General features: G+C 29.3%; 1 protein-coding gene across 6 annotated transcripts in view; it reads left to right on the forward strand.

The window, feature by feature from the left end:
• Positions 1 to 545: 545 nt before the first annotated feature.
• LOC125856556 (protein DETOXIFICATION 27-like) overlaps positions 546 to 14,170 on the forward strand; it is a 41,296-nt gene continuing 27,671 nt past the window's right edge. Inside the window, exons 1-8 of one of the 6 annotated variants that reach the window (XM_049536128.1) lie at positions 569 to 1,002; positions 1,278 to 1,819; positions 2,000 to 2,086; positions 2,325 to 2,381; positions 6,074 to 6,312; positions 6,428 to 6,546; positions 7,080 to 7,169; positions 12,493 to 12,721. In XM_049536128.1, coding sequence (XP_049392085.1) covers positions 700 to 1,002; positions 1,278 to 1,819; positions 2,000 to 2,086; positions 2,325 to 2,381; positions 6,074 to 6,312; positions 6,428 to 6,546; positions 7,080 to 7,169; positions 12,493 to 12,555 — 1,500 coding nt within the window. In that variant the 5' untranslated portion in view covers positions 569 to 699 and the 3' untranslated portion in view covers positions 12,556 to 12,721. Of the gene's footprint in view, positions 1,003 to 1,277; positions 1,820 to 1,999; positions 2,087 to 2,324; positions 2,382 to 6,073; positions 6,313 to 6,427; positions 6,547 to 7,079; positions 7,170 to 7,307; positions 7,503 to 12,266; positions 12,357 to 12,492; positions 12,722 to 14,170 lie in introns of those variants that run through there. The other 5 variants (XM_049536126.1, XM_049536125.1, XM_049536129.1 and 2 more) reach the window with 5 other exon arrangements.

Genomic DNA, 14,170 nt, shown 5'->3' on the forward strand with positions numbered 1-14,170 from the left:
ACAACAAATTTTTTCCTATTATACCCTTATTTACACTTCTTGAAAATTGTAAAAGTGTATGTTGTTTCCCTCCAATTTATTTCACTTTAATTCAAATAAGTGGTTGTAATTTTGAAGTGAAAAGTTGTCATAAGGGTAAAATTGTAACTTCACTGTGCTAATCATTGTTGCCTTAATCTGTGTGCCATTTCTAAAGTGGACAACTAAAAAGGGACGGAGGGAGTAATACTTAACTAGATCATATTATTCCATTCTTTGAAAAATAAAATGACATAATTTCCTTTTTAATCCGTTTTAAAAAGAATTATCCTTTTTTTTAGCAATATTTTAACTTCGATTTTTTACTATGTTTAAGGCCATAAAATTAAAAAGCATTTGTCGTAACTTTAATTTAGAATAACAAAATTAAAAAAGTAATTTTTCTTTGATTAAACTCGTTTCAAATTAAAGTAGACCATTTTTTTTTTAATACGGAGGGAGTGCATCTTTTAAAATAGTTTTGGTTACTTACCAAATATATATGCGGATTGGATTGCATTGAATGAATAATTTAAAACAGATATATTTGTCCAATTAGGTTGAGCATAAAAACTTGCATCGTCATCGTCACTTTACCATTTTCTATAAAATTCCCCCATACAACTCTCTTTTTAGTACCCTATTCTTATATCGTGGCTAATTTTAGTTCTAGTGTTACGAATGGGCAGCGTTATCGACGAAAACCGGCAACCATTGTTGTTGGCGGAGGAAACCTCCGCGAACCGGTTGCCGGAGAATAAAATTGAACGAACGGAGGATGACGATGATAAGGATCTGAAAACAAGAGTATGGATCGAAACCAAAAAACTATGGCACATCGTTGGTCCAGCCATTTTCAGCCGTATAGCTACTTACACCATGAATATTATCACTCAAAGTTTTGCTGGTCACCTTGGTGAAGTTGAACTTGCTGCTATCTCCATTTCTAATACCGTCATTGTTGGCCTCAACTTTGGTCTCCTTGTATGTATCCCCTCAACTTCTTTCAAATTATTTTTCCTTATCTGCACATTTGAAAAACAGGGACGATTTATTGAATCTTCTTCATCAAATTGTTAAATTCTAATTATCGTAACACCCGATTCAAAAGTTGTATTCAAGTTACAAGTTCAAATTTCATGTTTGACATTTTTGTATTATATTGAATTCCTTCCTCAAGTTATACAGTTACAATTCCATCCTTCAATTGGATCTTCATCATCAAAATTACTGACTTCCTTTTTGAGATGGAAATGTAGTTGGGGATGGCGAGTGCATTAGAAACCTTATGCGGACAAGCTTATGGAGCAAAAAAACATCATATGTTAGGAATATACATGCAGAGATCATGGATCGTTTTAACCCTCTGTTGTTTCCTTCTCCTTCCGATGTACACATTCGCTACCCCAATTTTAAAAGCACTAGGTCAACCAGACGACGTGGCAGAGCTATCAGGGGTAGTGGCGTTGTGGTTTATTCCGCTGCACTTCAGCTTTGCTTTTCAGTTTCCGATACAGAGGTTCCTTCAGAGCCAGCTGAAGACGGTGGTTATCGCCTGGATTTCACTGGCGGTGCTGGCGATTCACACGGTGACCAGTTGGTTGTTTGTGTACAAACTGAATTTGGGGATAGTGGGAGCCGCCGTAGCACTAGACATATCGTGGTGGCTGCTGGTTATTGGAATGTTTATATACGCCGCATGCGGTGGGTGTCCAGAAACGTGGACTGGCTTCTCAACACAAGCCTTTTCGGGACTTTGGGAATTTTTTCGACTTTCCGCTGCTGCTGGTGTTATGCTTTGGTAAACATAAAAAAATTAGATTTAGTTACAAAATTTGTCAGAAATCACTGCCAAGTAGTAATTCATAACTAACGGGATTTTAAATTATGTCATGGAAAATTAAAGGAAAAAAGTAAAATGAAGAGGTGCCAAATTCTATCCTTATTATTATTTATTTATTTTATTTGAAAACTTTCGTAGCTTGGAGAACTGGTACTATAGGATATTGATGCTGATGACAGGATATTTGGAGAATGCGACGTTGGCCCTTGATGCGTTGTCCATCTGGTATGTCATTCGTCGTGTCTCTTGTAATATTTATGTGATATTTTAAAAAATATTTTTATAATTTAAAATATTTAAAATTTATTTTAGATTATAATTTCTTTTTATTTTAAACTTGTGTTGAGTCAAACGATGTTAAAGAAAGAATAATTTATTGAGCCTACAAAAGTAACTAAACTTAACAATCTAATTGGAATTTCACATGCAATAGTTCTTTGTTTTGTGTTTCTCTTTGTTGCAGCATGAATATTAATGGTTGGGAGATGATGATACCACTTGCTTTCTTCGCTGCCACCGGGTAATTAATACTTTTCTTTTCTTTTATATAAAATAAAATATATTCTCTTATTCTCATTTTAAATGTTCTATAATCTCTGGGCAAATTGGTAATAAGATATTTGATTTTAATACAATTAAAATAACTAAAAAAAGTGTATTGAAAATGAGTATACAAAGGAAATCTAATATGTATACATAAAGGGTTCACTTTTAGAGATCTCATATTTAAAGTTTGAGAACTAAAAAATAAAATTTTAATAAAAAAATAACTATCTCTATTAAAGAGTCTTACAGACTTCAAATTTAAATTAATTGAAGCCTTAAAAGCAAATACCCAAACACATGTGTTAGTCATAATATATCATTTCATCAAAATAAGTTTTCATTTTTAATTTAACGGAATTACGTCTACACATATGTTTTCTTTAAAAGAAGGAATATTGAAGTTAAGGAACGGAAGTCTCTTTGAATCGGCCAAATTCGTAAGAGTGATTTTTGAAATAATATTGGTAAAGTTGAAAGACTTTTTTATTGAAAAGAAAAGTAATTTTCTTGTATTTTTTTAAATTTTAATGGATAAAGTTATTTGATATATGCGAGGGTGAAACGTAATAAGTATTTCATAAAATTAATTAAAATATATGTAAATTAATCCGAACACTATAGTAATTTTTTTTATTTTAAAGAAAGAGGCAAAGTAGGAAGTCCTTTGGGGCCTGAAAAGTGATATTCCTTATGTTCCATTTTATATGATATAGTTTGAGTTGGTAAAGAGTTTAATATAGAAATTAAAGAAATACTTTTGAAACTTGTGGCTTAAAATGAGTGATAGTTGTTTGTGTTAATAAATCATTTCATGAAAAATAAATAAGTATTTTAAAGTTAAATTGTAACTAAATATGGAAAAATGTCAAGCTTTTGAAACTCACGAAAAAGAAGTTGTTGGAAAACTATATGCACAACGGAAACATATTAGAATCATGCTTCTTACATGAATAATAGATAACCAATACGTTTATGCTAAAACACATATAATGATGCTAGAACACATAAACTTGCTGAAATGTAATACAAGAATTACCTCTTGAATCGTGATCAGATATCTTTAAGTGAATCCAAAAGTTAGACAACACTTTCATGGTCTTCTACGGTGATCCTAAGTTCACATCCGAACTCTCTCAATACTTGGTGGACAAGTATTGAATAGAAAACTTATTCACTTTCTAGGTTAGAAGAAACCCTACTTATAGAAATTTCTTCCCAATCCAAAAAGGAGACCAAAGACACGTCAGATTTCTTGAAACAAAAACACATGCTACTTTTCTCCATTCCCCTTAGAAAATAGGATTCTGATTTCTAGTTAAATATGGGCACTGTAGGGACTATGAAATTAATTACTGAGGCTTCCTATTATGGAAATAATTTCAAATAATTAATTTGAATTATTCTTACCATAATAAATTACAAATAATTCTACTAGAAATTCGTAATTGCACTGCTCTATTTATATTTCAAAATAATTTCCCATTAAACACTTATGAAATTTCCCATGTTAAGATTACATATATTAATCAATAAATTAAATTACTGACGAATTTAATTCATTGATTAATTTCCTTTAGAGCACGACTTAACTTATTTCTTGTATCGGATTCATAAATCCACGTGCAAGGTTTGACACGATGAAAACTTATAAGCTTCTCAAAAAGGCATATCATCATTATCTATATCGAGACATGGATTCCATCAAGTAACATATTATTTCACCAGTAGATAAATTATCATCCAACCTACTAGTCATATTGACTCATATGAGAATCACACCTTTTAATAAATCAAAACAATAATTAATAAATACAGATCATGATAGTTATATTAGGATTGAAAATATAAGTATATCTAATAGTTTAGAGAATATGTTTTTGTTAGTCAGTCTAAAACAACTATCTCTACTCGGTTCAGTTCAATACATACAAAATGCACTAGCACAAGAAATTGAAACTATACTGTTCCCATAATCAAGATAAATTATACATAATCTTGTGCTACAATCGTACCGATGGCATGTTCAATTTCTATAATAGATTGTGAATAAATAAATTTTATACTTATAAGAACGATGATTTAATCCTCGGTGTATAAGCTAAAACTCTATACACTAAACCATCTACTATACAAGTAAACAGACACCATAAATGAATATATGATCCATTAAAACAGAATAAATAATTATTATATAATAAATACTATTTTTAAACATATGATTAATAGTATATATCCCAACAATCTCTCATTTAGACATTTAACCATCACAATTGTTATAATGTAGTATATCTAAATGCATGGTCAATAGTCTATACCTTAACAATCTTTCAATTAGATGTTTAATTTTAAAAATTATTAAAATATTATATTTAAACACATGATTAATAGTATATATCCTAACAAAAGTAAATCATATAAATTGTATGACAACTTTTTTATTGAAATTTAGAAACCTACCATCACAACTTGTAGTTCTGGTCTCTAGTGAAGAAGTTGTTACGTGTTGGGAACTTGTGGCGCATAACAATTGACAGAAAAACGATAAATTAAGAAAATGATGTTGTTGTCTCTTTGTACCATTTGATTTGTGGTCATAAAATATACAAAGGGATAGTGACAAACTGACAATTAATGAATTAGACAATTAATTGTCAGTCTCAGTCATTTGTTTTACTTTTGAATTTTAATGTAATACTAATATATTAAAATTAAAATTAATTTGAACTGATAAACTCAGTGATTCATGTCCTTGTATTTTAGTGTTTCATATCTATCAATTGAACATGAAAGACACAAACAGCCGAGATTATTATTAGGTGTAATATTTTGTAGGTTTCTTTCGTGTCTTTATTAAATTCCATAGGATAAATTAAAATTCAATTTTATACCTATCCGTTCATTTCACATTTATAAGCATGATATTATTTCTACTACGTACTGAAGTTGAGATTGTATGTAGTAATATATATTGTTACAAACTTACTACAGTAATCACAAACATAATATAATATGAATATTTGTAATCAAAGATAATATCTCATATGATCACTTGATTATGAATTTGCTCTTAGAAAGTCAACTATATATATGGATTGTTCTCTCATAACTTCACTTAATTATATATGGATTTTTTTTTCTCTCAAAAAGTCACTCAACTTTGTTTTTTAATTTAAAAATCACTCAAATATGAAAACTTTACTTACAAAGTCACTTAATCTATTTGATTGATATTCTCATTAAGATTTGTTGCAATGAAAAGATATCTACTAAAAATATAATATTATTGGACTGATTAGATTAATATATTACTAATTAGATCACGGCTCGATTTCATACTTTTGCACTGGTGATTAATCTGTATATGTTATGGCACAAATTATCAAGTAGATCACATTAGTTACTTTATTCTACCGTCTGCCACTGTATACATGATTTCTATTAATCCATTGTTAATCACCTTTTAAAAATAGGGAAACCAACTTATTTTTTTAACCATGTCAGAGGAATAATTTCTAAAACAACTTGTTGTAAAAAACAGATTGAACCTCATCTCGATTCTGTTTTACTTCTTTCATTTTTATTTGTTCAATAATTACAAGATTTATTTCACGTATGATTACTCAAATTTAATTTTATTATACGAAAGTCGTTAAATTATTTTTTCAGAGTGCGAGTAGCGAATGAGCTAGGTGCTGGAAGAGGAAAGGCAGCAAAATTCGCAACAGCGGTATCAGTGATACAATCAACCATTATAGGGCTAATATTTTGTGTACTAATAATGATATATCAAGATAAATTTGCTCTAATCTTCTCATCAAGCTTTGATGTCCTAAAAGCTTTTAAGAAGATTTCTTACCTTCTTGCATTTACCATTCTTCTAAACAGTGTTCAACCTGTTTTATCCGGTAACTATTACGTTAATTTTAATTATGTTTCCACTATAATATATAAGAGTTTAACTTATATGCGTTGAGGATCTGGTGAAAAAAAAATAATAGAAAGATGCTTTGTTTGTTACAGGGGTTGCTGTTGGTTCAGGGTGGCAATCAAAAGTGGCTTATATTAATTTAGGTTGTTATTACCTTGTTGGAGTCCCTCTTGGAATTCTTATGGGTATGGTTCTCCACACTGGTCTTGAGGTATGCTGGTCTCTTTCTTTCTTACGAATTTCATACTATTTTTATCATATAGTTATAAATTGATGTTTATTATAGAAGTGTATTTGTAATTATCTTATACATGATTTGATTCTATATGTACTACCTTTTAAGCCGTTGGTCATTGTGGTCGAGGACTTGGACGATGAGTCTGTTGATTACTCTGATATCATGATAACACGAGAAATTATTTACTCAAAAATTAATCTCTCTTTTTCCTATAATTATTCGATACAACAAGGGAGAATATATAATATTGCATTAGAATTAAGACTCCTAGCTATAGTTTAGTCGGCTGTTTGCATCCATAGGAATTAGGGTTACATGAATAGAATAGTTCGTGATTGGACACTATATAATAATCGTCAATGCATTAAACGTAAATTCATTTATATATTTAGAAAAATGTAAGAAAAATAATTGTGATTATGTGAAAAATTTATAATTGTGGTTATAGTTGTGACAATTTGAAGTAGAGTTCTATTTGTGGTTATAAGTGAAAAATGGAATTGTAGGGCATGTGGGCAGGAATGATTTTTGGAGGAACAGCTTTGCAGACGATAGTACTGGCTTTTATAACGTATCGTTCTGATTGGGAGAAAGAGGTACCAAACTATTATTGTAGTAATTAATATCTTTTTTTCATGCAAATACAAAATTCTGAAACTTGTTTTCCCATTTTATGAAATCGTAAATATCTTAATAATAAGAATTAAAATAGTTGTGCAATTTTTTTTTGGCAGGCCAGAAAAGCTAGAATGCATGTGGAAAAGTGGTCCGAGCCACCTCCAGTTAGTCAATCGTAGATGATGATGTTATTTTTGTGCAAGTGGAATTTGTTTAATGAATAGTATAACTAGATGAGGCATGCCACATTATAACCTCTAAAACTTTTTGGAAATGCCCTGCTGTTGCTGTTGTTGTAATTAACTCGTTGAAATGCCACATTCTTTTTTTTCGACCGGCGGAAGGGTTTTTTCAAGTAACGGTATTGATTTAGGGATTATTTTACTTTTCAGAGTCGCCACTTGAAATTGAGTTATGGTGTTCCAAGTCACCTTTTTGTTCAATCCCTAATCAAAAGGAAATGATTCTTTAATATGGTCTGCAAAGTAGAAATTCGGGTAAGAAATTATGTTGATCGAGGGGAAGGTATTAGGCATCCCTCGAGTCTCGTTGTTCTAACACGGTCGCTTTTATTGACTTATACTTAAATTATGATTATTTTTTGGATATATGTTGATAGGCCACAATTTTACTTGCAATTTTTATTGTTGAAGTTTTATTTGGTCTCAACCTAGATGCATAACCGCATTCTTGGTCTTGACATTTAGAGACATAACTGTCTTCTTTTATCACACTTAATAATCTTATCCCTTTTTTTATAATTCTGTACTTTAAATCAATGCAAGTTAATTATATTATTGGACAAGGTGCGTCACTGCATCCTTGAGTTTATTTTAATGTTTCAAAAAAAGATTTGTAACCACATTCTTAATTGAAACAAATATTTTTTAATGTGTCTAAATGTTTGTTTCAACATTAAAAGAAAATATTTATTTCTTATAAAGAAAAAGGAAATAAAGTAAAATACTAAACTTCTAGAATAAAATTTTGGATCATTTCCATATCATTTATTTATTTTATTATTCTTAAAGTTGATGTCAAAACTAAGCATACACGTTCTCATACAACAAAACTATACCGAATTGTTAAAAATAAATCTCATTTTTTGATTGATAAAATAAAACAACAATAACTTTTTTACTTATTTTTAGCCTAACAATTCCTACTTTATCAATATTATCTAAATGAAGACAAGAACAATGCCATGACCTTTCATTTTTAAGAGGTTACAACTTAACAAATAAATAAAGAGAAAATAATCATCGATTAAAACTACATTCATTCATTAAACAAAAAATATAACACTTGATTCATTCTTATGAATAAAATAAAAAATAAAAGAAAACTTATCATATAGTTGCATCAAATTCCATAAATAAATTAAAGATTTAAGGCAAAGTTATACCTCAAATGAGACGAGAGGGGATTGCTCGGATGGTAAGCATCCCTCACTTCGAAGGTTGCGAGTTCGAGTCACCAAGGAAGCAAAAGGGTGGGAGCTCCTAGGGAGAGTAAAAAAAAACCTCAAATGAAGAGAATAAGTACCGCAAAACCTTGATCTAAGCTTGATTAAAACACTCACGAATCTTTTGTAGATTGTATGTAATGGTATATGTGTTATATTTATATGAAAGTAGTAATGAAGAAGTAGGGGTGTTCACGGTTTGGATAAAAACCGATCCAAACCGAAAAACCAAACCAAACTGATAAAATAAAACCGATTTTATTTGGGTTTGGTTTTAGATTTTTGAAAATCGATAGTATTTGGTTTGGTTATGATTTTATTCGAAAAACCCGAAGAAATAACCGAACCGAACCGAACCGAACCAAACCGATGAATTATATACATATATTTTATTAATATACATACTTAATATATTATTTTTATAAACAATTTTAAAGATCTTATACATATTTTCATTAAAATTTCTTTATAATTTACTTATTGAAAGCAAAAATGCCCAAGATGAAACATTTATTTTATTGATTTCATGTATATGAGTGTTTATGTCAATTCTTTGTGGGACTAAAAATGTTATTGTCTCTTCCTTCTAGGCCAATATAGTGAATTTTAAAGCTTTATTGATAATAAATTTAGTGATTGAAAGTTTAGTAATTTAAGTCATTCTAACTATTTTTCGTTTTGAATGAATTGTTGTCACTTTTTTCACATTTTAAATGAATTGTTTCTTTTATTTTTGTGTATGGTTAATAACCGAACCAAACCAAACTGAAACTGATAATCACCAAACCGATAAATGTATATTATATTTGATTTGGTTTGGTTTGGTTTTGATAATTTTAAAACCGTTGGTTTGGTTTTGATTTTGACCAATAACTGATCCAAACCAATCCGTGNTCTTATACATATTTTCATTAAAATTTCTTTATAATTTACTTATTGAAAGCAAAAATGCCCAAGATGAAGCATTTATTTTATTGATTTCATGTATATGAGTGTCTATGTCAATTCTTTGTGGGACTGAAAATGTTATTGTCTCTTCCTTCTAGGCCAATATAGTGAATTTTAAAGCTTTATTGATAGTAAATTTAGTGATTGAAAGTTTAGTAATTTAAGTCATTCTAACTATTTTTCGTTTTGAATGGATTGTGTCACTTTTTTCACATTTTAAATGAATTGTTTCTTTTATTTTTGTGTATGGTTAATAACCGAACCAAACCAAACCAAAACTGATAATCACCAAACCGATAAATGTATATTATATTTGGTTTGGCTTGGTTTTGATAATTTTAAAACCGATTAAGTTGATTTGGTTTAGATTTTGACCAATAACCGATCCAAACCAACCCGTGAACACCCCTATGAAGAAGGAAGAAAAATACAAATGTGTTGGTGAATTATGGAAGGAAAAATAATATAAAAATAGAGCGACTTTTTCTCTCTTTCTTTTCTGTCCGTTTTGTGTGTGTGTTGCTTTTCTTTGCTGATTCTTTTTTCTATGTCGTGTTTGTGTTGTGTGTGTATAATATAGTAGCATGTAGTAGAGCACTGGGTAGTGTATGTGGTGATGTGTGTCTGTGTTGTGCAGGTGGTGTGAGGGGAGATCAGTGGGGGTTAAGGTGAGTGAAGTGGGTAGAGGTTTAGGGGGTAATGGGTAGTTTAGGTTATTTTTTATTTTTTAAAATTTAATATATATAAAAAAATAAATTAATTAGTTTGAACTAAAAAGTTAAATAGCCAATCTAAAAATATAATTAAGAAACATTGGCTTATAAAGTAAAATCTAAATTAAAAGAATATATATTTTCTCTAAGTTTTCATTTTTTTTTTAAACAAGTGAAAATAAAACTTACCTTAAAAAGTGATTCTATTTTTGTTGCTTTCAAATCTTTTAACATAAACTTAATAAAATAAGATAAAAGTCAAAATATTTAATTTAGATTTATAAAATATTTAAACTTTAAAAATGGTGTTAAACTTAAGTTCGGTCAAAAATTACGTGTCTACAATATGGATTATACACTAATTTTTTTTATACATTTCTCTCTATATCGATAAGTAAATTCCGATCAGGCGAGCATCTAGTCGATCCTCAAATAGTTTTTAATTCCGATCGCAAACCTATTTCATTCCCTGCAATGAGCACAAGCAAATAATATCTATAAATTCAATTAAATTTTGCCTTTATAAATTATATCCATTTGCAGCATGTATACCTGTATTTATAGAAGTTTATGAAAAGATAGATACCAAAGTAAAAAGAAATAAACTGAGTCATCCGATCAATGGTTAATTCGTTTGGTTAAATATCAAACCAAACGAATTAGCTATTGTTATTATCGGTTATCTCTTATCTTTCTTTTATGTTTTAATATCTCATTCCCTTCTTATTAAACCTTTTTTTTTATGTTAATCTCTCCTAATTAGTTAGTGTGTTACTACTTTATTATGCTATTTTGTTTCAATCATATATCTAACAATATTTCATTGAAAATTCTTATCATATTAAAATAAAGCTTTAAAAACTAAATTCATGTGGTATTTCAATTAAAATAAAATCCTCTACCTCCACCAATATTTCGAACATGCATTTAGCTGATTTGTCTAAATATCACAATTCACAAGCCCAATGAATACTCAATCATATCTAAAAGAGCATAGAGAAAATTTTAAAATAACACATTTTGATTAACTGACCGTCAAATATGCTAAGTCATATAATAACATAATAACCAAAATCGCAATCAGACAATATTTTGAGTACCAAAATTACTATTTTCCCTATATTTATTGGTCTTCTTCTTTCGTGAGATAAGAGAAAGAGAAAATCCTTTTTTATATTCTTCTAAGTTCTATATTAATCTAGTATGCTGAGTTTTCTTATTATGAATTTTCGTTAGTTTTTGACTCCTAGTTTTATACTAGAAGAGTTTGTCTCTGGATACATTTACATATATCGATCGAGTGAAATATTTTTAAGAACAGTATCTTTAACACGCCTCAAGCTACAAGAATTTTTACAAGTGTTTGTGATGAAATACTCTCCATAAGCTTTCCACCAATATTTTGGTACTAATGCAATAGGACTCTTACTTCTGATTTATCCCCTAACCATATTGATGTTCCTGAGTTCTAGTCTTCTGATAGTCAATGATCTAAGGGAGCTAGCAGTACAAAGATACCCCTCTTTCTCCCACTCAAGAAACTCATGTTTTTTTTTACTATCAGGCCACTAATTTTCCTTATCTGATATCATGATAACACAAGAAATTATTTACTCAAAAATTAATCGCTCTTTTTCCTATCATTATTCGATACAAACAGGGAGAATATATCGACAATTGAATTACATAATATTGTATTGAGTTGGTTGGTTGTATCCGTAGGAATTAGACTTGCATGAGTAGAACAGTTTGTGATTGGATACTATATAATAACCGTCAATGCATTAAACGTAAACTCATTTATATATAAAGAAAAATAATTGTGGTTATAGTTGTGACAATTTGAATTTAAACGTAAACTCATTTATATATAAAGAAAAATAATTGTGGTTATAGTTGTGACAATTTGAATTTTATTTGGGGTTAGTAAGTGAAAAATGGAATTGTAGGGCATGTGGGCAGGAATGATTTTTGGAGGAACAACTTTGCAGACGATAATACTGGCTTTTATAACGTATCGTTGTGATTGGGAGAAAGTGGTACTATACTATTATTAAAGTAATTAATATTTTTTTTCCATGCAAATGCAAAAATTTAGAACTTGTTTTCCCATTTTATGAAATCGTAAATATCTTAATAATAAGAATTAATATAGTTGTGCAATTTTTTTGGCAGGCTAGAAAAGCTAGAATGCATGTTGAAAAGTGGTCTGAGCCACCTCCAGTTAGTCAATCGTAGATGATGATGATGTTATTTTTGTGCAAGTCGATTTTGTTTAATTAGTATAACTAGATGAGGCATGCAACATTATAAGTTTATAACCTCTAAAATTTTGGAAATGCTCTGCTATTGTTGTAATTAACTCGTTCAGAATATAATTAAATAATAAAAATATTCTCTATTTAATAACTTATTTAGATGAGAAGATTACACACTTAAACATGATATGCATTTTTTTTTAATACATTTCTCTCTATCGATACGTAAATTCCGAGCGAGCATCTAGTCGATCCTCAAATAGTTTTTAATTCCGATCCCAAACCTATTTCATTCCCTGCAATGAGCACAATCAAATAATATCTATAAATTCAATTAAATTTTGCCTTTATAAATTATATCCATTTGCAGCATGTATACCTGTATTTAAAGAAGTTTATGAAAAGATAGATACCAAAGTAAAAGGAAATAAACTGAGTCATCCGATCAATGGTTAATTCGTTTGGTTAAATATCAAACCAAACGAATTAGCTATTGTTATTATCGGTTATCTTTTATCTTTCTTTTATGTTTTAATATCTCATTCCCTTCTTAGGTAAGCATTCTCTCTTTTGTTTTTTGGCTGATTGCTTGCAATCTAAGATGTAACTAAGGGGTAAGGCTTAGTCCCCCTCTCCATTTAATGAAATACATCTGCCAGGGATACTACCTGGAATTTTATTAAAAAAAAAAAAACCTTTTTTATGTTAATCTCTCCTAATTAGTTAGTGTGTTACTACTTTATTATGCTATTTTGTTTCAATCATATATCTAACAATATTTCATTGAAAATCCTTATCATATTAAAATAAAGCTTTAAGAACTAAATTCATGTGGTATTTCAATAAAAAAAAAATCCTCTACCTCCACTAACATTTCGAACATGCATTTAACTGATTTGTCTAAATAAAACAAGTAAAAATTAGGCAAATGACATAGTATAAGAAAGAAATTACTTCCTTTCCCTACTCTTTCATTAATTACTAAAAATCCCCTTTTTTAGTGTTTTTCGGATACATAATATAGCAGTGTGGATACTTAATATAGCATAGCAACGCGGATACTTTAATTAATAACGGGCGGATACTTAAATTATTTAGTTGTTAGCAGCACGAATACTTAATTAACGGGTGGATGCATAATATAGCAGCGCGGATACTTTAATTAATAACGGGCGGATACTTAAACTAATAAAGTATCCGGTTAAGTTGAATTGGGGGAAAATAAGGGATTTTTGTATTTTAGTAAAAGAGTAGGGAAATATTGATAATAGGTAAAAAAGTGTTGTGTATTTAAGTAATTTTTCCATAAAACAATTCACAAGCCCAATAAACACTCAATCATATCTAAAAGAGCATAGAGAAAATTTTAAAATAACACACTTTGATTAACTGACCGTCAAATATGCTAAGTCATATAACATAATAACCAAAATCGCAATCAGACAATAATTTGAGTATCAAAATTACTATTTTCCCTATATTTATTAGTCTTCTTCTTTCGTGAGATGAGAGAAAGAGAAAATCCTTTTTAAAATTCTTCTAAGGCCTAGAAGCTATTGAAATTTGCCTGTAAGGTTGCAACTTCAAGTAAACCC

The sequence above is a fragment of the Solanum stenotomum genome, chromosome 2 (assembly GCF_019186545.1).
Source record: "Solanum stenotomum isolate F172 chromosome 2, ASM1918654v1, whole genome shotgun sequence".
NCBI classification, from domain to species: Eukaryota; Viridiplantae; Streptophyta; class Magnoliopsida; order Solanales; family Solanaceae; genus Solanum; species Solanum stenotomum.